Here is a 25371-nt window from a genome sequence, read left to right on the forward strand (position 1 = left end):
TGGAGTGGTTTCTGGGGGACCGGAAGTTCCGGCTCCAACGAGCGGAACTTCCGCCCTTACGAAACCACTACATAACTGGTCGGGAACGGGGAGGCAGTTCCTGCCCCCTCACTTTCCCCCACCCAAGATCTATTCTAGTTCTCTCTCTCCCTGTGGTGGCTGCTCCTCTCTCCGGCCGGATCTCCCTCCTCCGGCGTCCTCCGCCGGATCGGCTCCGTGGATTGGCATCCACTCCCTCTTCTCCTCCATGGCTCCCCCCGGTTTGTGCCCTCTCCCTCTTTATGTGTGGGTAGACCTCACTAGATGAACTATAGGGCATACTCTAGGCAAAGCTATGGTAGAACATCTCTAGATGCCTTTCCTTTACTAGAACTTGCTTAGGATGTTGTTGTGATGCGGATTATCGAGCCATTGCCTCAGATCTGGTGAGAAACTGCCGCTGTATTCGAACAGCCGGAAGTTCCGGCTCCACACGCCGGAACTTCCGCCCGAGCGGAACTTCCGCCGGTTCTCACCGGAACTTCCGGCCTGGCGAATTTCTCTGCTGTTACTCAAAATCTCGTGCGGAGCTCTGGTTTTGGCCTCCTTGCTTGTGTGCACTCATTTATCATCCCTATCTTGTTGATTCCATCCCAGGTTCATCCAAGAAGAGAGGCAAAGGTCATGTGGATGAGATTGAGGAAGAATTTGAGCAAACTAGACCATCCAAGCTCACCGCTCGTCAGCTATCGGGCCAAAGGCAAAAGACACCCGCAGTAAGAGGAAAGAACATCCATGTGTCCGTGAAGAACATGCAATATCTTGAGTACAAGGAGCTCCGTGACGTGAACCCTTACCTTACCCCTTGGAACAATAGGGTTACGGATAAGAGGTTCCACAACAAGACCCAAGAAGAGATTTTCTATGAGGTGTATGTGCCATTCAAGAAGGGGGTAGCCCCTCAACATGCCATTGACACCGGGAAGATGGCCGCTTCCACATACTTTCAAGAAGCCTATGCTATGTGTGGTGAGTTTGGGCTCTATCCCATTATGGAGCTCAACAAGGATTATGATGTCGGATTGATCCAACAATTCTATGCCACCGTACACTTTGATTCGGATGAAGCCAAAACATTCCGGTGGATATCTCATGAAAGGCTACTTGAGTCTAACTTGGCTAAGTTTGGAGGTGCCCTTGGATACCCTCGCTACCCGGGCATAGATGCAAATGGTTGGAGGTGCCATGATAGCTCCTTTGCTCAAACAAGGGAAGTCTTGGAGCCCCTCTACATCAAAGGTTGGGGTATTCCGGGCAAGAGTGCGGATCTTCTCCCTACTTGGGACATTATGCTTAGAGTCTACCGGAAACCATTGGACCAAAGGGTGGCAACCTTGATGAGCTACATCTCTATGAAGTGGATCTAATGGCAAACTCCTTTGCTAAGAGGGGCACCGGTGAGAGGCTTGATGTGATGGACTACATCTATCATGAGATGTGGTCATGTGTGATGGAGAAGAAGCTTCCCGCGTTTGCTCCATACATTATGAAGCTCATTGAGGACACTTGGGTTGATACTTATGAGAGCACCCTCATTCACTCTATTCCCCTCAGTATCACATCCCATGAAGTGAAGGTTTTGAGGACCAAGCGTCACAACTCCCCCATTGAAGATGTTACACCCATGGATGAGAAGCCACCAAGCTGGGCTTCTAAGCTTGCTCGCCGCATGAGACAGATTTTTTGCCTCACCTCTGCAGTCAACCACCGTTAGTATCAGCAGCATGCAGAAGCCAAGAAGTCTCGGGTTCGTCAGAAGAGCATCATGAGGGCTCTTGCGATGGACGTGTCTCCTCCCGGATCCGAGGAGAGCATCACTCCGGAGGCGGAGTGGGTCTCTCAGCATGGCATGCCTCTCCCTCCAGATGGCCTTGAGATCGAGTCTCCTCCGCACACTCCTCCCTACAACGGCGCTACATCGAACCTCCCTCCCGGCTAGGCTAATGCCGACCCTTGGGACGTGTAGTTTCTCCTTTCCCTTTTTGGTGCCTTGGTGCCAAAGGGGGAGAGCGAGAACCTTATTAGGTTGCTCTCCGTTGGGTATTTGCATGGGGGAGTCACAAGCTCGTGTTGGCTTTGATTTTTATTGCTTTTGATTCTATTTATCTTGTGGTGTCGAACTATGTCCTAGTTTATTTGGCTTGTAAACTCTATCTATGTTTGGAACCTTATCTATGTGTATGGTAAACTCCGTATGTGAGTCTTCTATGGTTATCTATGTGTGCATGATCTTTTTATCCATATGCCTATCACCATATTGTATTGTGCATGATCTTCTTGCTAACCCATGGAAGATAGGTGCAAGATATAGGGGGAGCTTCTTTTGTACCTATGCTCATATCTAGGGGGAGCTCCTCTACATCTTGCACATTATTGGTTTACATACTTCATTCCTTGCAAATACTTGTGTTGTCATCAAACACCAAAAAGGGGGAGATTGAAAGAACATTTCCCGCCCTTTTGGGTTTTGTGTGTTTGATGTCAACACTAGGTATATATTTATGTGTGTTGATGTAGACAGGTACAAGTGTTCGGAATATATTTTGGTTCAGCGAGATGGTCTGCCTGTTCTGATGATCTGAAGGGTTTTATTTCTGGCGGAAGTTCCGGTCCCAGCAGGCGGAACTTCCGCCCTGGTATGTTCTGCAGAAGCCCTGTCAGCGCAGTATTGTTTGCTGTTTTTGTTCCCTGGCCGGAAGTTCCGGCGCGAGTGGCCGGAAGTTCCGGTCAGCGGAACTTCCGCCCAACTTCCGGGCAAGTTCCGGAAATGTGGAATTGTGGCTCGGTATAGTCCGAGTAAGGTTTTCGGGCAATTCCGGAACTTGGCGGAACTTGGCCGGAACTTCCGGTCACCGGAAGTTCCGCCTAGTTCCGCCCAATCTTTTGTTGACCAGGTCATCCGACGAAGAATCTTCCGGCGGAAGTTCCGGCTCTCCTGGCCGGTACTTCGGTGCCGCCGGAACTTCGGCCATCCCGGCCGGAACTTCCGGTGTTAGTGGATTTCGCCACAACGGTCAGATCTGAGAGCTCCAATCATATAAATATCTCTCTTCTCCAATGGGACAAGTTGCTCAATCATTGCGAGAAAAATCTGCCAAGCTTCACCACCATTAGAGCCACCTCAAGAACACAAGATTTGCAAGATCTCCTTCCTCCCCCAACCAAAGCTCTTGATCTTTGGAGATTCGAAGGAGAAGACACCGATCTACATCCTCACCGAAGCGTTCTTCATTTCCCCTCATTTGTTTGAGGGATCTCATGCTAGTGTTCCTATTTGGTTCCCTAGTTGATTTGTTGTTGATGTGTTGTTGTTGATTGTTGTATTGTTACAGATTTGGGAGCCTCCAATTCAGTTGTGGATGTGTGCCCCAAGAACCTTGTAAAGGCCCAGTTTCCGCCTCGAGGAAATCCCTTAGTGGACGTGGGCTAGGCCTTTGTGGCGTTGCTCACCGGAGATCTGAGTGAAGCCTTTGTGGCTGTTGGTTTGGCTTTCGTAGCAACCACACTCCTCCAAACGTAGACATACCTTCTTGCAAAGGAAGGGAACTACGGGAATCATCTCCGTGTCATCGCGTGCTCCACTCTCGGTTACCTCTATCCTATTCTATCTCTTATATTGCGTAGTTATATCTTGCCTAGTTGCTTATCTTGTCATATAGGTAAATTCACTTAGTTGCATATCTAGAGAATTTACCTTTGTGTCAAGCCTAAATTGAAAAAGAACTAAAAATTGGTTAGCACCTATTCCCCCCCCCCCCCCCTTAGGTGCGGCATACGATCCTTTCACCTTTCAATCTTGAATGATCAACCAAGCGAAAAACTTGCATTTTGAAGGTGCCCAATTATCCTAAACCGCTGGCTTCATGAAGGAGTTGGTAGGTGCCTCAAATTGTATCAAATAGGCCAAGAAGGAGGAATATCTTCCATCACTTGTGTGCTTGCAACCAATTGTGTCTCCGGAGTGGTTCCATAGATAAATTGCTTGAATCTTGCTCCATAGTACAAATAACTCAGATATGTGGATGATCGAAATGCCTCCTCCCAATGTGCTTCAAAAAAAATGCCTCCTCCCAAGACAAGGTTCCTTATCCAAAATCATCATTTAGAGCCTTATGAACCGAGATGGATCATGAATCAGCCAGTAGAATCTACTAAACGCTATGGCAAAACACTTCCGGCCTACCCACTCCAACTCCCAAAATAGGAACTAACCTGCCCATCGGATCTAATCAAAATCTGCCGGCCCTATCGATGGGCAACACCGCTACCTAATCGGTGAAAGGGACATGCTCCATTTTTGCGCTCCGTTCCAGCCAGTAGATCGACGGAGTGCAGATTTGGTGGTTACAGGGACCCTCCTCCCTCCATGCGCTGAAAGCGAAGAGCTCCAATCAGATCATCGTGCGTGCGTGCGTGATCTTTTGGGAATCGAGGATCGATTCCTTAATTTTCTCTTCTTCCTGAGTCAAGAAAGATCGCTTTGGGGGGAGAGGAATGTGGACTTCGTGCCGTGCCTGCTCTCACCCATTGCAGTATCTGTTTAGTTTCGCTAGCACCAATGCTAAATCTAGCTAGCGCACTCGATCTCTGATACTGCCGTTCAACTATGGCAGCCACTAGATGAAGATGTAGATAGAGACACGCCAACAAATATGGATGGAACCAAAAAGTTGAAAGTGGAAAAGAAAGGTGGTGATGTTAGTTGCAGCTTATGATTTACACAAACCACAAAGCAATTTGACGGCCAGCGGAACCTATATTACAACTTATAAATAACATGAATTACGAATCGATTTAACGGTTCAGATTTTTTCAGTTGCGACCTCACATGCAATTTTAAGAAAAAACTGTTGTAACTGACACTAGCATGAATCACGGTGCAACTCTGTGACTAAGAGTTAACCGAGAATTAAGCTAATTCCCGATCGAGTGAGAATCAGCAAAACCGGAACTATAAATTAGTAACCACCATTTCAGCACAGCGTTTTCCTTTTCCAAAAAGACTATGGACATTTCCTCGGCGTTAGCAAACGCTGTATCTGGGGAAATATATCTCTTTTTGCGAATTGGGGAAATATATTTCCGAAACCACTTCTGTATAGATGGCCCCGTATTGGCATGAATGAGTCGAGGACGAGGTGGCCGCCTATTCATTGTGGCGTGCCAATCCAGTTGCGCCCACACATCACCAAGCGCGTAGCTTTAAGAGTTTAAATAGACACGTCACCATTTAACAACTCATTGCCCTAGACTTCTTCCTTCAGCTCATCACCTCCCAGGACCAAGAGAGCCTTAATCCCCTCCCAGTTCTAGTGTTCTTCCCCGTCAAATCAAATCCCGTATCTCCTAAGATATTCCTCCTAGAAGTGTATCTTTGCTGGGAGAAGCGCCGCATGTGACATCTTCACAAAGGTTGAGGTACGTAGCTCTAATTTTCGTCTGAATTTTTAGCTCGTCACCTGGCAGTTTTTCGTTTTTTTTTTTTGCAACGGAAATCTCGGCGAACCCTTCCATTGCTTCAAGACTGAACTAGAGGCATCAAGTGGCCAAGTTCCATGCATCAGGCGATGCAACACTGCTTTTCCAGCAGCAGCACTAGGCACATGACACTTTTAAGTACTCAGAAAACCCCACTTGACATTATTTCCCACCATATGTGTTATCTTTTCCACAAAGGATTGCCAACTTGGCCTTCCATCCAGCTCAAGTTGCACTCTCCTTTATGTTGCTCACAGAGAACAGGCGTGGGTAAAGGTGCATATGTTCTAGTTCAGATTAGTGTAGTCGCTGAGCAAAACCCAAAAGGTCACCGTAAAGTAGGAACAAAGGTAAGGATCTTTCCGCTGCTTTTGAACTTGTTGTATCAGCGTGTGCTTCTTCTCCGATCTTCAGGCTTTGCTTCACTGCCACTTCGCCTCTTGGTCGTCAATGTCTTCAAACGCTCATTACTGAACTTTGGTTTCACTCCACGAGTTCCTTACGATAAACTTCTTCCTTTGTCACAGTCTTCACAGCCAGGCCACAGCATCCAAGTACGGCACCGGCTTTCCGACAAATCCATTCTTGCAGACCCATCCATGGGTTGTGGGGCATCGAGGGATCCGGGCGTTGGACGCCAGGGGAGGCCAAAAGGCGTTGGTGAGGTGGTCGTCTTCCTCCCGGGGCTCCGGGTTCCGAGGACCGTAGACTTCTCGCAGTCTCTGGGTGATCACCTGGACAAGAGCACGGTGGAGAGGCTGTCAGCTCTAAGAGCAAGGATTGTGGAAATGGCAATGCAGGAATCAGCGACAGCCCTGAAGCCGAGGCGAAAGGCTGCGTCGACACGACACGGTGTGTAGGGGTGTATTCAGCTTGGCTGCTATGTGAAATATGAGAATGTTTTGTTTTGATCTCTAGCCTTTGGTTGGTTTCAGGAGGGTCTAGCACTGCCAATCTTCTCCAGGCTTTGGAAGAGTATCTGCCAGTTCTGCTAGGACTGGTGAAAGAAAGTGATCATCTTATCCTATACTGGTTTTTGTTGTTGCTATGATAGTGTTGATTTATCATGCCTGATGTTGCAGGCAGTGAGCTGAGAAACAGAGTGCGGTTTGTTTGGTCTAACCAAGAAGATGATGCTGAGGTAATTCTGTGGTCCATCCATGTTCAAAGATGAGGCTGGGGTAAAGATTCTCAAAGTTAAATCATGGTCTGATTGCAGGAGACATCCATGGCAGATGCTTGGTACGAGGTGTTGTCTGTGCTGCACCTGATGGCCATGGTGTGCTTCCTGCAGGCCAACTCTCTGCTTCTTCCTAGGTCATACAGTGACGGCTATGGGCCGAGAGTATCTGAAGGTTCGTGATTCAGTACTTACATCTTGGATTATGAATGTTGTTAATTTTCATGATCTATTGCATTGTGATAAGCACTAACAACACAATACACATATATCCGGTGCAGAGAGCAGGCGAGCCACTGTTGATGTTTTCTTGAAAGCAGCTGGGTTCTTGGATTGTGCAGTTAATCAAGTGCTTCTGCACATACCACCCGAGAAAAGGTTTCATACTTGGTGATATCAGTTTATAAATCTCAAAGAGCCCAACTCGCAATGACATCTACTGAGTTTTATTTTTTATGTTAATTTCAGAAGGGCACTCCCAGTAGATCTAGCAGAAGGAAATCTAAAAGCACTTAGCTTGCAAGGACTTGGCCAGGTACTCTTCAATATGTAACAAAACAAACTTTTTTTTTCCTTTTTTGTGAAAATAAGGCCCTCTTTACAAAATAGGTTACTTCATAACCTCCTCCAAAACTGAACTAGCTCAATTCAGTTCTTGGAAAGTTGAGTGACCTATCATCTTCAAATTCTACAGGGAGTTGATATGCAACTTGGATTGGCAATTGATAATCCAAAGGCTACTTTAGCAGTAAAACGGCGTTTAGCTTGCGAGCTGGTCAAATATTGGCAACAGGTACATCTTTTTTCTTTGAGACATATTTTGAAGGGTTTATGAGCATGTGGTCAAATATAATCCAAAGGCTACATCCTTTCAAATTTTTTTTCTTTAAACAGCTATTCCAAAAACTTATTGCACTTGAATCGACAAATTATTGTTCTACAGATTAAGGATAGCATACCAGAGCTTCCTTTGTCAGATGGATGGGCGAAGAAGCACACACTATTTGTAAAGTGGAAGTATGCTGAAGCGAAGGTGTGCAGACCAGCTTAACACTATTTTCTCACCATTCGCAAAAAAAACTATTTTCTCATAATTTCGAAAATGTTAATTATTTTGATTTGAAAATTGCAAATGTGTTCCATGTCTTGAATTGAAACATAAGTATTTGGATGCAACCACCCATATCCAATTTAAATTGAAGTCTGGACCGGATCATACACTCTCTTCGACATGTCGATAGACAGTATGTAGATTTCTTTACTTTTCCTTCTAGAGAGATTTAAACAGGTGATATTTTTCTTTATATATTTTCCAGGCTGCTGCATACTATTTCCATGGGTTGATTCTTGATGAGGGGGACACCGAAAAATCTCACGATATGGCAATATCCTCACTACAAGCATCAGAGGAGTTTCTGAAAGAGAGTGAAAGGGCTTCAGAGGCCTTCCATTCAACTCCTCCGACATCAAGGTCATTCGACAAATTTTAAGCCCTCTTTAGAACTTGATTTACTTGTTGAAAATCTACTAGTACTGTGTCAGTTGGCAATTTCGAGATCTAATATGAAAAAAATGGCATAAGGAGGAAGTAATACCGAAGAGTCTTTGTCATTTGAAAGCTGTTGTAGCCTGGTGTAATAGTCCAAAATCACTTAAAGAATTTTGCTCGAAATTAAAATGAGACTGACCTTTGTGCATGTAACGTTGCAGGATCTCAATCCCTTTTGGAACAACCAAATATCTTTTGGACAGAATACCGAAAGATACATTAAGCAAGCTCCAGAACAACCAGCACCTGTACACCCAAGGAAGGTAATAATTATATGTTCTAGAAGGGCTGTCAATTACTAATCTTCAATGAAGTAAATGCTGATCTTTACACGTTTCTCAAATTCAGAACTTCAAACACTGGAACCAGCCGGATCATCACACCGCCACCTCCATTGCCAGATTTTCCGCTGGCCCTAAATCCCGAGGAATATGAGCTTCCCCAATTAGACCCACTGTGGAAGAAGGAAGTTAACCACTGATGAAGTTTATTACCAAGCTGAGGCAAGCAAGAAGGCTTTCTTCTAAATGGAAGCATCCTCTGCTGCTGACAGAGAACATGAATTCTGCAGCACTTTAGACGACAACAGTGAGAAACGAAATGTAATATGCCGAATGCTTAGAAAGAGAAAACTCTGAGAATTGTCGATCAGTCAAAATGAGTTACCAAGCTAAGTCCAAGGATTTGAAGAACAATGTACATATGGAGCGAATTATGCAAATGCTTTTGTTGAAAGAATTCTGGTCACAAATTTTGCTAGAAATGTATACAGTATAAGCATCCAGTATGTCCTTTCTTGCAGTGCTGCTTACCTAATCACAGGTTGGGTTTCAGTCCATTCTGCAACCTTCTGTTATAACTTTTTGTGCCAAAAATGGGTGAAAGGGAACCTACAACTTGTTTAACTTGAAGAGAAACTATATGTGTATAATGTATTAACTCATACATATTACATGGCGCAAAGAAGAAGAAAAAAGTCTTACGACGGTACATAATGATATTTTGAAACATGGCGTTTCCACAATCAATGCTTCTTATAAAGCAAAACCCCACTAACTGAAATTAATGTTAGCCTATCTCTTCATGCAAGCTGTCCACATGACCACATCACCTATTTTCTTAGCCAAACAATTGTCCATGTCATCTCCAAGTCTATCGCGACATGCAAACTATCCATGTCATCTATATTTTCCATCCAATTGTCCACATCACCAATTTTAGCCATCAAATATTAAACCATCTCATGTCAATTAAATTTACCTCACGATTATTTTGACCAATGGAATCTTGCATATTCCTATATATACCTCCATGTTTCATATATTTTATAACCTTTTGTTTATGTCAATTAAATTTACCTCCCGATTATTTTGACCAATGGAATCTTGCATATTCCTATATATACCTCCATGTTTCATATATTTTATAACCTTTTGTTTATATGATTTCTTACAAGATTACTACTGCAACACGTGGGGTATCCTTCTAGTTGAATTTTAATCTATACTACCAGTGTTTGCTAGCCAAGGATATCCCTTGAAGCACATGCAATATAACAAGTTTCCTTATTTTCAAGAAAGAATTACTAAGCAGGAGCAAGAAATGGTCCTCGGTCTAACTAATGTGTTAACTAATACATATTTAGGAAAACAATTATACGCACATTTTATATCATTAAATTTTACACAATTCATTCCAATCAAGAAGCTGAAAGAATAGAAGGCCAGTCTTACCCAATGCATGGAACAAGCATACACCATTGTAATCACCAGAAAATCAATTTGCAATAATATAGATTACACGAATAATATTTGAGATGGTACATATGAGGATTCGAAGGAATACTAGAATTTGTAGTCCTGTCAATATCTATAAAATCAAAACTTCCAAGGTGAAACACCAATAAAGAATGATGTAAGAGCTTGGACGTGCTGATGTGATGAAAACTGGAGCCAGGAGTGAGATCAAGTGGAAAACTACTGAAGAGAAAACCACCAAAATTGTACAGATATGCGGCACTCATGTATAGTTGTTCAATCCTATCACTTTGGCATGTGAATCACACATCGCAAACACCTGTTTTCTAGCATCAGTTCAAGTGCCTTGTTGATGTCACTGAATGGCATATCATGTGTGACAAGGTCATCAACTTGGATCTCCTGAGAAGTTACACAACAGAATGGTCAATGCATAATTGAGATATATGATTTCCAAACAATTTATCACAAACATCCATCATACAAGTAGCTATTTCGCAAAGTCTCTGTCGACTGAGATTTTTTCAAATCCCAGTCGATTCAGAAAAGTGCACCTTTAGTTTAGTGAAAAGTGCAACTTGCACTATGTTACTAAGTTACACTTTTCTAGATATGTCACTAAACTTAAGTTGCACTTTTTTGAAATGACTGATGCTTAAGAAATCTCAGTTGATTGAGACTTAAACTTCTCTACTAGTCTTATTTTCACTTGCCTCCACCACCACACAACCACACTAAAGAGGGACAGACTAACTACGCCAGTACGAACAATGAAGTTCAGTTGCTTAATTCAATAGCATTAACTCGGTTTATGTAGAAAAGCATCAAAAAGTGTTTTCTTCTGCAACAGTTTCCAAATTACCTTGTTTGCATACTTCTCCACTAACGAAGGTATATCAGATTTGGGTCTCCATCCTCCAAACAAGGACCCCTTCAGTGTTCTTCCAGAAAGAAGTAATCCATAGTGTGCAGAAACTTCTGGCTTTGCTTTGGGTACACCAAGAGTTACAGTCAGTCCCCATCCCTGACAAGACCAAACATGAGAGGAGAAAATGCATCTAAACATAACAGGTAAACGCTTTGGCGCACGGTTACTAGAAATGAAAAGGATGAATAGAAATTACATCAGAACAAGATTGCAATGCAGTTGAGACTACTCCGGTATCACCCACACATTCAAAAGAGTAATCAGCCCCTCCATCAGTAAGCCGTTTTACTACCTGCAAGTATGAAGAAAACGTCATTTATATGTTCATTATAAGGTTGGGATCAATATGTTAAAGCCTCTGCAGAGATGCAGTGGAGACAACCAGTATCACATCCTTTTTTTTTTGTTTCCCTCGATTAAAAATGTATTTATTTATAAGAGCATATTGGCAAAGCATGTAACTGAAAGCTTGCTTACTGAACACGTGCTCTGTTTCGATCTTGTTAGACAAGTGCTGCCTAGAAAAAGAACTTCTATGGTCTTGCTTTATTTTATGATTTTGTGAAAATTTAATAGGTATTTCAGTCTATGATTCAGAACAACAGTCTGTGTAAAAAGAATACCGATTGGTCACGAAAGATGCAGTTAAAATAAATCCTATAAACCATAACTGGTCAGTTCTTCAATTTTCTCAGTCATTTTAATAACAAGTACCTGCTGAACAGGTTCATCCAATTCGCCAGGATTAATAAAATCTGTTACACCAAAAGCTTTCCCTGTGCCACAGACAAACACCAAGTAAGTTCAGAAAAATACTGCTACAGAAGTATGCAATTTATATTTTGTATTGCATTATACCCTTTTCTTGCTTATCAGGATTAGTATCTACTCCAATAATCTTGGAAGCTCCACGTAGCTTAGCCCCTTGAGCTACCTAAAATCAGCAGATATGGGTCTCAGAATTGCAGTTCTTTGTATCTGTTATTTGGACTTACAATAGCAGCTTCTGAAGATACTCACAGAAAGTCCTACAGTTCCAAGACCAAATATAACTACACTTGATCCCTTCGATATATCAGCAACATTCCAAGCTGCACCAAGGCCTAAACAACAGATGAACGGAACAAAGAAACAAGTGAATGGATGATCAGATATCATCAAAGTATGCAGCCATGCAAGGCGGCTGAATCATGTGAAAACCAATTCTTAGCACCAAACGTATAATAATGTAGCTTCAGTAAGGACGTGGGGCCAAAGATTACCTGCAGACACGCCACAGCTCAGCAGGCATATCCTGTCCATGGGCATGGTTGGGCTGACCTTCACCGCGCAGCCTGAGTGGACAACCGTGTACTCGCTGAAGCTCGACACCGCACAGTAGTGGTACACGGGCTTCCCTCCGATGGAGAAGCGGGTCTTCTGGTCGCTGTGCATGACACCCTTCCTCTCCAGGCCGAGCTTCTGGCACATGTTGCTCTTCCCCGATACGCAGTGCTTGCAGCTCATGCACTCACCGATGAAGACGGTGAGCGTGTGGTCTCCCACTTGGAACTCAGTCACGCCTTCCCCAACACTCTCAACCACTCTGCAGATCAAAGGTGTTCAAATGTCAGCATTGCAACTTTTAAGCAAAGTCTTACTAAGCGGCAAGGAGAGAGATTGGGATACGGACCCAGATGCTTCATGCCCGAAGATTCTGGGGAACAGATCAGGCTGTGCCTGTAAGTCAGAAGAGAATATGTATCGGTAAGACAGGAATATGAGGAATTACCAGGCGATGAAGGCATGGTGGCGTTTTACTTGGAATGAAATGGAATACAAATGCAAATGCAAATGCAGGGGACTGGGAATGAAGAAGCTGTCGTTTGTGGTGCCACCGCCAGTGCGTACCGTGTTCTGCCACTGGTTGACGTCGCTGCGGCAGATGGAGGTGGAGACGACCTTGACACGGATCTCCATGGGCCCCGGCGGCGCGACCTCCACGTCCTCCATCACCAGCGCCTGCCCCGGCCCCCATGCCACGGCCGCTGCACGACACCAAACACCGACGAGTCAGGAGAAACCAAGAAACGCACAAATTTGGGCAAGCGAGCAGGGCTCAGGAGGGGACGGATTGGTTACCTCGGCAGGTGATGGCCGCCGGAGGGGAGGAGGACGATGCAGCGGTGGCCATTCGCGGCAAGATTTGGGTAGTGGTTTCTCGCCTGTGCAGATTCTGGTGGAGAGAAGTCAAACAATCTTCGCTCCTTGGTTCAGCTTTAGTTGGGGTTAGGAGAGGGACAGAGGGTTAGGTACGAGTCTTCCTGCCACCTACCACCGTTGCTCCACCCGCCAACACTAACAAGAAGCTTGAGCAACGTAATTGGTATCAGGAAAGAGCGGGCAAAAACAAACGGCTCAAAACTTGTGCACCCCGAAGGTTGCCAGTTGGAGGGCACCAACTCTATTCATGAAGCATTTCCCTTTCAAGATGATCCACTTTACATTCTATGATTTTCTCAAAGCAAATCACCGTAATCCATCCGAGCAACCTCCATAGACATCAACACCAATGGAGAAACACTCACACAGCACCAGGATTTGCCTATCACTAAGCTCTGTTCATAGGACTTTGTACACCACAACAAAGTTAAACAGTCCAGCAAAGAAAGTTCAACACATTTTGTAGCCATATTTGTATCTTTCTGTGCATCCAGAGCAATGCCACTATACAATCATTACATGGGTAATCAAGGGTGACCACTGACCAGCACAATTGCACTGTAATAATGGGTGATATCTGTACAGGTTAGCTGACTAGGTTACCAAGAAGACTGGGCAAAATTGTGAGCTGTTAGTTGCAATGGATACAGAGCTCATAGTCATATCTTTTTCTTGTTTTCATTAGGTCTGACCATCTGTACAGGAGCAGCTGGGATACGGGCCCACCACTCTCTAAGTCGTCTGCGGAACTTCTCCGTGTTCTGCTTCCTTAGCGGCATCTCCCTTGTGTAGACCTCTAGGACTACCATCAGGAGCAGATGCCTGGGAGGCGTCAAGACAACAAGTGCAGCTGCAGCAAGAGATGCCACTGCCACCGTTTGAGTTGTCTGTGCACGGGAAAGAAGATGGAGGTTACCATATGGCAGATTGATCTCTTTGTCAAGTTAATAAAGGTGGGTATGAAATGTTGCATATACATGGATATATATTGGGCTAGAAATGGCTCCTATCAGATGAATCAACTATAGATTATCACCAAGTTGTTGTCACATTGTAAAATAAAATATGTGAAGTGTTAGGCATGTCAAGAAACTGTTTATGATTGGTATGTCAATGTACAGAGAGTTTGCTAGGCTGTTTCTCTTTTTTTTCGAGAAAAAGCTGTGTCTCTTATCCCTATCAAGATAGTCAGAAGCAACAGCAAAGACAAACCTTTGGAACAGCTGCAAACAAGATAGCTCTGAACTTGAGGAGAACAATGTTTACAGCCTGTAGAGTTTCTTCCAACTTGGAAATAGCCTCCTGCAATATCAAGATTTGCTCAACAGGATTTTTACTTGGAGGAGCTCTTACTTCAAGCACTTCCAACAATTTTCCTTCTCCACTGTATTTCTGCCACAGCATAACAGTAGCAGAAAGTACGAAAATAGAGGGCACAGTGTAATTGACGAGCCCACTACACAAAAAAGAACACACATAGTAAGCAAAGTAATATAGGTAAGCATACTTGATAAGAACAGAAATGATCCAACAACCACAACAAAATTACCTTTTAATAATATAGAGGATAAAAGCTAAGAACAGAAATGATTTCACGGGATCTTCCCACTTGGTTAAAGAGTGAATAAGTTTGCCTACTTGAATGAAGGGGAAAAGTAGCTCCTGCAATATAAGGGTAGTCCATCAGAACTCAAGCCGCGGTACTGGTGTACGGCATTGTAATACTAACGAATTTGACTTTATAAGAAATCATAAAAAATTGAAGACATAACATGACCTAATTTCCTCTCAAGTTTTCCACCCTTATACCATTTTATTCTCAAGCAAACATCTGATCATATTTTTGCATACACTCTTGCATGTACATATTCTAACATGTTCAACTGCTATGATTTTTGAATAGGTATCCAAACCAATAATATGAGCATATCCTATCCTAAGAGCATAATATCAATGTCAAGAACTAAAACATTTGCCAGATCCAAACTACATGTTATCTATTGAACCCAAAGAAATGAAAACATGGCTCTACCAAATTTACTAAAGGCCATCTAAGACCTACCAAGGAAAAAATAAATTGATTAATATCAACACACCTGCATCAGGGCAAGATTTGCATCAAGACCTTCCACCTTTACTTGATCAACCGTAGCACGTGCTGCCTCTATTCTTTCAGAATAACAAAATGACTCTTCCAAAGCAGCCTCGAGAGATTTTGTTACGCCAATGCAAGCAGCACAAAAGCTTATCTCCTTTTCAGTTTCATCTTTTCTATTCAGCAGGATAAATCCCATTCTAGAGAGAGCATATAATGCAAATGGTACAGTATGAGTCTTCGACGTTTTCTTAACTGCTGCAGTTGCGAAATGGCTCAACGGAGTGTCCAACAGTTGAAAGTAATTATTATATAGGGCCTCTAATACCATGTCTCCTTTTGGGAGCTTTTCTGCTAAGCTAAAAGTGAGTGTTGTCTTAACATGAGAAGGAGCAACATGAAAAGCTTCTTTCACAGCAGAGTATCTCAAGATGCCCAGGATAGCTTTTGAGAGTGCTTCTGCTTTCTGAATATCTTCAAGATCGAATTTCCTGATGAATTTATTCACCTGCATTACTTCACGAGTAATTGCTAACCAATAGTTTCTTCGCGAGGGTTCTCCTAACTCAGGAAAGTCAAAATATATTGGTTCTGTTCTGCAAATAAGGTGCTGTTAATTAATGTTTAAAGACACATGAAAATACACCTGCAATCCTCACTAAAAATAGGCATTAAGAACCCGTCCCATTTCAATACTTACAGAGTGCTTGATTTGTACATCATAGCCTTATCAAAAAGCCGAACACCCAACGGTCCAGTGAAATCACGATTAATCACTTGATTTGAATCTGTTGCTAAATCATATTTAACAATCTTATCACCATAACCAACTCTGATACTCTGAAAATACAGAGCGTGTGTTGTTAGGATCAGCGTTCCTGCCAAAAATAATGGAAATATTAATTGCTTCCCAAAATAGAGTATGGCTGCAAATTGAGAAGTTAAATGCCAGTAAAGTAATTCACCTGGCCAAGCTGATATTCCAATATGCTGCAATACAGGATGAATAGGCCTATCTCCTTCAACAGCTAATATACACTCCCCAGCATTAAGATGAAAACTTGAAGCAAGTGGTGACTGCATGATTCCTTTGACAGATTTGAATACTCTACAAATTAACACAGAGACGCTCTTAATATCTTTGTTGAGTCTGCTTCATGGTTTTTAAGGCGGTAAGGCGTCCTAAGGCCGGCGCCTTAAAAAACATGATTCTGCTTAACTCAACAAAAAAGAACAGCCAGTGATAAAAATATATTTATGCATTAAGTCCATCAAGACATTTACAAAAGGCAGGGCAAATAAATATGGAATTCAAGAATCTATACAATTGTATTTCTTACCGGTCTAAACTTTTAAGATACTTGTCATATATGAAATAGTGTAATCGGCCACCAGATGAACATGTTAGTGCATCAAACAGATTGTGGACAGTAACCAAGTCAGCTATTATTGGGCACGAAGGTGCTATCCGTGTAAAAGCTCTTAACCCAACTGTCTTCATGTCATTGACCTAAAAATAGCACTAGATCATCATTGTGTCCGCACCTGAAGAAATGTGGTCTTGGCAAGAAAAAATGATGATTTGCAACAACAAAAAAACTAACTTGAACAGCCAAACTTGTGGAATTTGCATAGAAAATTGATCCCTCATCTTCATCTTCAATCTCCACGGCATTCTGCAAAGTTAAACCCTGGCCATCAAGACATAATTAGGAACAATGACGAATATCATAAAGTAAAATACTAGGCTGAAATTTCTCGACAGGAAATATGGGTGTGGGGAGCATTTATTTTTAGTTTGGTTAAAAGGCGACAATTTGATAGGGGAAAAAAAGAAAAATGGTATCTCGTGATCAACTGCAGCAATGAGATGTCTCACATTTTCTAGCAATCCATCCTCAGCACCTGGATGTTCCCATGCAAGCATCATATCAAACATTAGACGACGAAGATTCTTATCAGCCAAATAGTCTGGACGTGTAGTTACTGCATGAAGAGCTTTGTGGCAGCAGTACTCTAATAACTCCCTTGCATATGTATTGGGTTCCTTGTGATTATCTGGGAAATCAGCCTCAAAACTTTGCTGCAAGTTTTCAGTTGCAAGAGCAAGAATCCTGAAATCGCAAAACTGAGGAAACTAAGCACTTCACTTCAGAACTAAGCACTTTGAGAGTAACTGAAGTAGATATTTGTCAGACATGACAGTAATGTTATGAATAAAACCATATAAGGGTGGAAAGCTTGAGAGGAAATAGAGTAATGGTATGACTTTGAAGTTACATAATTCTTCAAAGCACTTGATCAAAAAGTGCCTGCAACATTAACTGATCAACTGTGTCTAACTTACAATGGTTACTTTATCCTTCACATGATAACTGAATATTTAGACATTCACTTGTAGTAATCTTGCACATGCAATGCACGTATCTCGCACTATGTATCACATAAAGTATGTCACCAGGTTAAAAATAGATAGTATAAGTATTGTAGTATAATCTGCGACAAATTCCAGAAATACAGAAGGAGGTTATACACATCATTCTACACCTACGGTTCGAAGAAAAGATATCTTAAATGAAAATTCATTTTTATGGACAATAATCAAGTGCCCCTGAACTGGAATTTGCACAAGAAATAATATTATCGATCTTACGTTATGTAATTCTAATGGGAGGGTACATAAGGCCGTGGGAACAGGATCAAGGTCAATAGAAGCAAAAGCCATGAAGACACTAAGGTTATTTCTGTCCTTATTGGGAATAACATTATTGGTCTTTATCATTAAGACGTACTCCCTCCGTACCACAATATAAGAAGTTTTGGCAAGCCGTTTTAGCTTGCCAAAACGTCTTATATTGTGGGATGGAGGGGGTAATTTGCAAGGGTCCAATTTGAGTTCTGAGCCAATGATAAAACTTAGATGTAATGTAGATCGATTGGATTTGATAAACTCGTACCTTTTATATTCATATATAGATATTTAGCAATCACACGTGGGCATTATCAAATTATTGTGTTTTCTCAAAATACGGATTTGGTTTCTCTGAATTTGGAAGTTACCACTTAGCAGGTTTCCATACCAAGGCTCAATTTTACAATCAATGTGTCATGTATGCATGTCCATAATTAACTAGCTATTATTACCCTCTCCATATACCGAGTGATAACAGTCCATCGCAGAGCCGCCCATATTGCCCTTTTTATATGAGCTAATTTTAGATAGCACCTGAATTTTGATTAAGCTGCTCAGCTCTTTTCCTATGATGGTCCATACATTCCTTTCATAAAACGCTGATGCACAAAAAGTCACTGGTGGCTAAAAAGTATAATTACAGGTATACCCGATGCATGTCAAGAAAGTCACTGGTGTCTGGCAAAGAAAAAGTCAATGATCATACACCAAAACCATGTGAATCCCTTAAACACACAGAACTCATTGGGACACTAACAGACAGACCCATGGAATCGCTATAAATTCAACTTCCAACAATGACAATAATAAAATGGAGCTGCTCTTCCAACTAGCTATTATTACCCCCACCATTTTCCGAGTGTTAAAAGTCAATCACAGAGCCGCCTCATTGTCCTTTTTATATGAGCTAATTTTAGATAGCACCTGAATTTTGATTAGGCTGCTCAGCTCTTTCCCTATGCTGCTTCCTCCATTCCTTTCATAGAACGCCAGATCTTACCAGATATACACAATTTATTTATAAATTAAATGTGCATGCTAGCAAGCAATAAATACAGGTATGCCTGATGCATGTCAAGAAAGTCAATGGTTTCTGGCAAAAAAAAGTCAATGATCATACACCAAAACCATGTGAATCCCTGAAATATACAGAAGTCACTTGGACACTAACAGATAGACCCATGGAATCACTACAAATTCAACCTCCAGCAATGACGAGAATGAAATGGAGCTGCTGTTTCTTTCTTTCTAATTTTTTTATTGATTAAAAAGGGATTCTGCCCTTTTCTAGGGTATCAAGGCAATCAAATTAAGGAACACCTACCAATGATACGTGCCGAGCATTAAGTTGTTTTTAGCTGTCCATTGAACATTCCAAAATATGCCTCAGATGAATCGATCAAACTTGGGGAAAACAATTCGGTGTGGTTTCAGCATGCTTTTGCTGCCCACTTGTGGACAATTCGAGGCTACCAATTACTTCAATCAAGCTTCTACCCCTACACCCCTACTAGTACCGGAACGAGTTTGCGGTTCGGTAGGCCATACCCTGAGCAGCGGGAGACGACGGAGTTGGCGATGGAGGAGAGCTGCGGTATGCCTCCATCGGCTCCGCCGCTGTCGCCGTCGGCCGCCGCGGAGGAGGTGGAGCCGGCGGCGGACTGGCTGGAGAGGCGGGCGAGGAAGGTGCGGATGGGCTTCTCGCGCACCCACGTCTCCACGATCCCCATGTCGGCTGGCCGCCCTCGCTCAAGCTCTCTCTTTTTCCCTTGACCCCTGGGACTTGCCTTGATTGGAGTGGAAGCCTTCTCCTTGATTTGGGCGCTCTTTCCGTCTTCCTTTTCCAACGCGTTGTGCCGGGCAAGGTAGATCCAGGTGTGCCATGTAGGATGAAGGCGCTGACGCGACAGAGGGGCAGGACCGGTGTTAGCGTTGATGACTGGACTTCAGTGACCAGGCCTTGCTGACTGTGCGAGATACGGCTAAACACAGGATTCAACTGAGACCCAGGTTTGCATCATGTTTTCTTCACCCACCATGTTTCTATCTGCTAAAAGTCAAGCCTGATATAGTGATTATACAGTAGAACAGTTCAAATAAAATAGTTGTGCTAACTCCCCCTCGCGTCGCTCCCCCAGGCAACGCCAGGGGCTAACCTAGCGCCGCCGCCGACCCTCCCCGCCCGTGCCTACCCTGCCGCCACCGCCGGCCGCCGGACTCCTCCGCGGCGGTGGCGGCACCCCGCTGCCGAAGGTGGTTGGGGAGGTCCTGTGCGCATGGTGGAGACCGGCTCGTGGGGGCGTTCGCGGTCGGGCATGTGGAAGCCGAGCCGGCGGGCTCGGATGGGGGCTGCGGTGGCGGCCGCTTGCCGGCGCTCGGGCGGCCATGGCTGCTCGGCCGGCGGTGATCGTCCTCGGCGCGGGGCCTTGCGGGGCGGCCTCGGTATGCGTCCCTCGCAGATCGAGATCCGCTCGATTTGGGGCGTGAAGGTCGCCGCCGCTCGCGGAGGCCGGCAGCGGCGGCCCCGGGACGCCGTGGTGGCGTGCGTGGGTCGGGGTGGTGCCCCCGACAGCGCGTGCAGCCGGCAGGGCGGCCGGTCCGCAACTCCGGCGGCCGACCGAGAAGAGGATGCCGGGCGGCGGCCCCGGCTCGCACGGTTGTCTCGTCGACGACTCGTTGCGGTCGCCGCGGCGCTGCGTTGCACGATTGTTGATGGCCGCGGTGGTGGCGGTGAGCCGTGGTTGAGGATGGCGGCGCGGCGGCGTCGCTTGCGGTGGGCGGGGCGCCGCATCCCGATGATCCGGTGCCTCGTGGTCGCGTGGCGAGCCGACCGTAGGGGTCGCCTTGCTGCGCGTGTATGCGCGGAGCGGCGGCTCCGGGAGCTACATGTTTGTGTTGCTATGCCTCTTGCCGCATGGGTGGCGGGGCATGCTTCCGTGGGCGTGGTCGTCGCCCTCTCGCCCGTGGTCTTGCCGCGCAGGCGGCATGGTCTCGTCTTCGTGATGGTCCGGTGGTGGTGGCTCGTCGTGGCCCTCCTGGACGAAAGTCTTGCACCGACCTAGTCGATGCCGACAACGGCGGCGCTTGTGGGCGCCGTTTTCCTCCTTGGGGGCGTTGTTGTGGAGTCCCGACACCCTACTACCCTCACTCCGGGGTGAAAACTCAAATCCTGCTCGGATTGGACGACGGCGGCGTCTTTTGACGTCGTCTCCTCCTTGGAGGCGTCGTTTTTTGGAGTGTTGGGTGCCTTTCCCTCTTGGGTTTGTGCTTCTGGTTGGGTCGGCGTCTTCGGGTGTTGTCGGTGTGCGAGTGCCGCTGGCTTGTTTCTTGCGGCATGCCTCACCCTACGAAGCTTGAAAGGCCTAGCCGTTCCTTTCGGCTTTGACTTCCTTTCCGGGGCCGTAGACCGGGCGGTCGTGGTGCTCGCCGTTGCCGTCGTGCTGGTGTCGTCCGGTGGCGCTCCAGACCTAGTTCAGCTAGGTAGTGAGGCCTTGTGTTGGGTTTTTGCCAGTTTTCCTTGAAAAACTGTGCCGTTGGTTTTCCTTGTCTGGTTTCCCTATAAACCGGACTGTGTTTGTATCGGTTTTCGGCCAGTTTTCCTTATAAACTGGCCAATTTCTCTCTTCTTAATGAAAAGGCAGAGCTCCTGCCGGTTGCTCCAAAAAAAAAAAGATATAGTGATTATACTAGATTTTTGCGTCATGACACCAAGCAAAGCAAGGACACCGTCAAGTCGTCCATATAAGCATTATTATGACCAGCTTCTGGACAATCGGTACACTGAAATATGCTCTTATCTTAGCTCATAAGAAACGTGACACGGCAGGAATCAGACCGATGTTCAATAGCGTAAAACTAAAAAACTTTACAGTTCTCTTCTGGCTCACAAAATGCTAAACAAGGGGCACTTAGATCATTAACCCTGTAGCCTCTTCTTACAAAGCTTCACAAGTTGCTCCAGGCTCACGAAATGATGGTAAACAGGGGGGGCTTCGTGTTAGCTTCAAGCCGAAACGAGTCAAATTTACAGATTTCTCCAGAAGTTTCTGATCCCAGAAGCAAACGATTGCAGGCTCCCTAGAAGGCCTGTCTTGGCTGATCTCTGCTGCTCCACCACGGGGTTCTCTTCTCTGCGCAACAGAAAAGAGACACAAATATGACCAGGACATCCAGCATTTAGATTCACAAAAAGTACTGAAAACAGCCAGCATGTTTTGTATCAAGCAAATTGTGATCAATACTGCAATCCAGTAACACATTCCATTTATAGCCAAGCAATTCACAAAGGGGACAGTTTATGATATACAAAGATAGTCCAAAGAGGGGAGGATTCAATAAATTGTGAAACTTTGCCCTGCCATAACGTGATATGTTTCCAATCCCAATAAAAAAAGTAAACCTATCCAATGGTATTTGACATCCAGATACAATATAGGGGCCCAAGCTTTTCAGTCAAATGACTTTGTCCAACTATAAACTAACCACACATAGCAGGTAACTGGAAATAAGAATTTGTTGATTTCAGCGGTGTGTCTGTCTTGGTTGTTTCCTGGCGGTATTGTGCTGGGAGGGACCCACGGATCCACACACCTGAATCCTAGGTTGGTCATTATCAATTGGGGTTTCTGGGTAAAATTATCAAATCGCAAGTTCTCGATGCTTGATAACATGAAGTACTTTCTCAGTGACAAGAATCCCATAGTATTTAGCAAAGACATGGTATAAATTGGTGGAATCTCAGCTCACTGCCTGACAGGCAAAACCAGACCATATGCTGGAAACTACATTTACTGGCTATCACCAAGGCTAAATGATGCCACCAGTCCTCTCCTCCCCCATAGCCCAGCATTTGATCATACCGACTTACCGAGAATACAAAATGATGCAAAGCATATTTATCATAATAATGTATGAGAAAGGACTTGCTGATGCATTTAATATAATCATTGCTACCAACATAAGCATTTAGCCATTTAGCATGTAAGAGATAATACCTGTCAGGTACATTTCCCTTGATCACCTTGTCACTTTCTGTTTGATCTGATACAGTTGGCTCACTTAGATTCTGGAAATTTTCAACGTTGTTCACATGCAACTTGTTAACTTCAGTTTCCCCTTGACAATTCTCAGAATCTGATTGAGTCTCTACTTCTGAAGGAATGGGAGCTTCAGTCTGCAAATGCATGATAATTTTCAGGAAACTAGCTACAGAATATTGTCAACATACAAAATAACGGTCACTGTTGGAATAATGTTTCTAGTTGGACCATTGAAACCTTAAAGTGAAAGGAAACACCATGAGAAATAGGCGAAGAAGTGTACATTTTCCATGATTATAGTGCCAGTAGAAGAATCTTTCAGGGAGAGGAGTCTGTCATCTTCATCCTGTTTCCCATTGAAGTCTTGAGGGTTGTTTCTACTCTCCTCGTGCCTCGATTGGTCAGCACATTCAGCCGTCTCAAGCTGGGCTGTCTTAGAGTCATCCAACTGTAACTTTACCTGATTACAATTCAAACCCAAAGATATTGAAGCTTCAGTTTGCATATGCATGATAATTTGAAGGAAAAATGGCTACAAATTCTCGTCTGCATACAGAATAATGATATTGGGAGAGTAGTCGGGGTGAATATTACAACCTTTATGCTGACAATTTCTGCTTGTTCTGATACAGTCAGGCCATTGGCATCTGCAATATGCAAATCTTGCTTGGCAACTTCTGTTTGTCCATTGTAACGAGATGAGTCTTGTGATTCTTGAGATCTCTGTGGTTCATTCTGTGGGACATAACATTAGGCATATGAAAAATAAAGAAACCCAAGACACTATTACATGTTTTGAGTTGCCCCACTGAAACATCAAGCTGAAATAAAGCACCCAAAGGAATAGTTTGAAAATAAAGGTGAAGCAAGGAGTGTGAGTATACCATTATCACAGTCCCGGTGGCAGAATCTTTCTGTGAGGAGAGTGTCTCATCTTCATCCTGTTTTCCATTGATGCTCTGAGGGTTGAATGAACTGTTTCCACTCTCCTCCTCCAGCATTGACTGCTCAGCACTTTCAGATGTCTCATGAAACCGGGCTACCTTAGACATATCAAATGGAAACTTTGTCTGATTGTACTTCACTTCCGAGAGCACGTCCCTCACCGTGTAATGAGACCCACCAACATGCTGCCGAATCATTTGAATGGTCGGGAATTTACCATCATTTGATGCCTGATAACTGCACTAGACAGAAGCACCCAATGTAAGACTCATGAGCGCCACTGGATCAGAGACAAGCAGAAGCTATTCCATCCATATCAGCTACGTGCAATCGACACCTTTGATCGGACATTTTATACATACAGCGCAATAGTTCCACTAAGCTTATCCTACCAGTTTCTAGTTTTCAGAATCCAACCAGGGGACACAGCACAAAAATGCCCAATCCTTGACCCAAAATCAGCTAAAATATCCTAAATAAAACAAGCGAATGGTACTGAGATAAGATAAGGCCACGTACATCTCGACGAACTCCTCTATCCTGGCTTTCCTCTCTTTCTTGGGTACAGTATCCCTCTTCCGGCCCTTGGGTGGCTCCTGAGAAGACAGCGGCGCCGCGTGCGCCTTCCCTCGCCATGTCCGGTAGCAGGGCCTTGCGACCGCCCCAGATACGCCCGAAATCACTGCAGAGAAGAGGGATAGTCGGAAACAAACATCAGCCTCGAACACGGTCACGCGCCGCCGGGACGAGGCGCATTCGCCCCATTTGAGGCTCGCTTTCTTACCCCTTCTGGAGGCGGCGGCGGAGGAGAGGCGCGCGAGCGCCTGCATCGGGGAGGGCGGTGGCGGGTTGAGGAAGAAGCCGGTCTTAGGGTTTCATGGTGGGGGCTGATTCGAGGAGGAGGGCGAGGTTTTAGCTTGATGGGGAAGGCGATGGAAGGAAGGCGACGGCGAGCGACGGCTGCGGCTGGGTTAGGGGCAGGGGCCCGCCGCTACGGGCCGGCTGAGAATATTTGGCACGAGCAATCAGGCCCGGCCCAGGTAAACAAACCAGTCAATCGGATTTCTTTTTCTCGAACACCTTGCTATGATTTCTTGTTTTCTTGTGGTGGGATGGTGTCACACACGGTATCTGATCCACTTTTTGTTTGAACCGTATGATCCACATTATTGTACTCCCTCCTCGGTTTCGTAATTCTTGTTGTGGTGTTAATCCATATTTGAATTAAAATCAAGATTAAAAAAATATGAAATGGAGGGAGCAGTTTTCTAATATATCTCATTTGAGAGGGATGGCACTCCAGTTTGAGAGGCGTCTGAATCAAATGTGCTTTTATTGTGCATTTGGTGAGCTCTTCCACTAAGTATATTTCAAATTTACAACTTTATACTACTAGTACAAATGCCCGTGCATTGCCACGGATCCTCAAATTTTATTTCTCAATGCACATATATAAATGATACATAT

General features: G+C 44.4%; 4 protein-coding genes across 6 annotated transcripts; 1 reads left to right on the forward strand and 3 right to left on the reverse strand.

Annotated features, from left to right (window-relative positions):
- The first annotated feature begins 5235 nt into the window (after positions 1 to 5235).
- Positions 5236 to 9026, forward strand: LOC124692518. Of its 2 annotated transcripts, XM_047225915.1 has the most exons (13): positions 5236 to 5457; positions 5775 to 5867; positions 6045 to 6369; positions 6453 to 6527; positions 6600 to 6658; positions 6737 to 6872; positions 6979 to 7075; positions 7166 to 7232; positions 7392 to 7490; positions 7641 to 7730; positions 8014 to 8168; positions 8408 to 8509; positions 8595 to 9026. In XM_047225915.1, exons 3-13 carry the CDS (start codon positions 6117 to 6119, stop codon positions 8725 to 8727), a joined length of 1266 nt encoding a protein of 421 aa, XP_047081871.1. In that variant the 5' UTR covers positions 5236 to 5457; positions 5775 to 5867; positions 6045 to 6116; the 3' UTR covers positions 8728 to 9026. The 2 variants fall into 2 exon arrangements, with proteins under 2 accessions (XP_047081871.1, XP_047081872.1); XM_047225916.1 differs by lacking the exon at positions 5775 to 5867.
- A 961-nt stretch (positions 9027 to 9987) lies between these two features.
- Positions 9988 to 13179, reverse strand: LOC124687589 (alcohol dehydrogenase-like 6). The gene is made up of 10 exons (XM_047221366.1): positions 13053 to 13179; positions 12822 to 12958; positions 12604 to 12650; positions 12194 to 12516; positions 11952 to 12034; positions 11790 to 11865; positions 11646 to 11707; positions 11128 to 11223; positions 10866 to 11027; positions 9988 to 10405 (listed from the first exon to the last, which is right to left on the reverse strand). Exons 1-10 carry the CDS (start codon positions 13102 to 13104, stop codon positions 10289 to 10291), a joined length of 1155 nt encoding a protein of 384 aa, XP_047077322.1. The 5' UTR covers positions 13105 to 13179; the 3' UTR covers positions 9988 to 10288.
- Positions 13180 to 13680: 501 nt separating this feature from the next.
- Positions 13681 to 19777, reverse strand: LOC124692519. 2 transcript variants are annotated; one of them, XM_047225918.1, is made up of 10 exons: positions 19469 to 19777; positions 17108 to 17342; positions 16833 to 16904; positions 16569 to 16738; positions 16194 to 16336; positions 15929 to 16106; positions 15230 to 15824; positions 14683 to 14795; positions 14346 to 14589; positions 13681 to 14020 (listed from the first exon to the last, which is right to left on the reverse strand). In XM_047225918.1, the coding sequence occupies exons 1-10, from the start codon at positions 19648 to 19650 to the stop codon at positions 13793 to 13795; spliced, it is 2160 nt and encodes a 719-aa protein (XP_047081874.1). In that variant the 5' UTR covers positions 19651 to 19777; the 3' UTR covers positions 13681 to 13792. The 2 variants fall into 2 exon arrangements, with proteins under 2 accessions (XP_047081874.1, XP_047081873.1); XM_047225917.1 differs by having other exon boundaries at positions 16833 to 16919.
- Positions 19778 to 21648: 1871 nt separating this feature from the next.
- On the reverse strand, positions 21649 to 24822 carry LOC124687590. Its single transcript, XM_047221367.1, has 7 exons — positions 24689 to 24822; positions 24424 to 24586; positions 23844 to 24141; positions 23557 to 23694; positions 23243 to 23419; positions 22915 to 23093; positions 21649 to 22050 (listed from the first exon to the last, which is right to left on the reverse strand). The coding sequence occupies exons 1-7, from the start codon at positions 24732 to 24734 to the stop codon at positions 21945 to 21947; spliced, it is 1107 nt and encodes a 368-aa protein (XP_047077323.1). The 5' UTR covers positions 24735 to 24822; the 3' UTR covers positions 21649 to 21944.
- Positions 24823 to 25371: the final 549 nt, after the last annotated feature.

The sequence above is a fragment of the Lolium rigidum genome, chromosome 2 (genome assembly GCF_022539505.1).
Source record: "Lolium rigidum isolate FL_2022 chromosome 2, APGP_CSIRO_Lrig_0.1, whole genome shotgun sequence".
NCBI lineage: Eukaryota > Viridiplantae > Streptophyta > Magnoliopsida > Poales > Poaceae > Lolium > Lolium rigidum.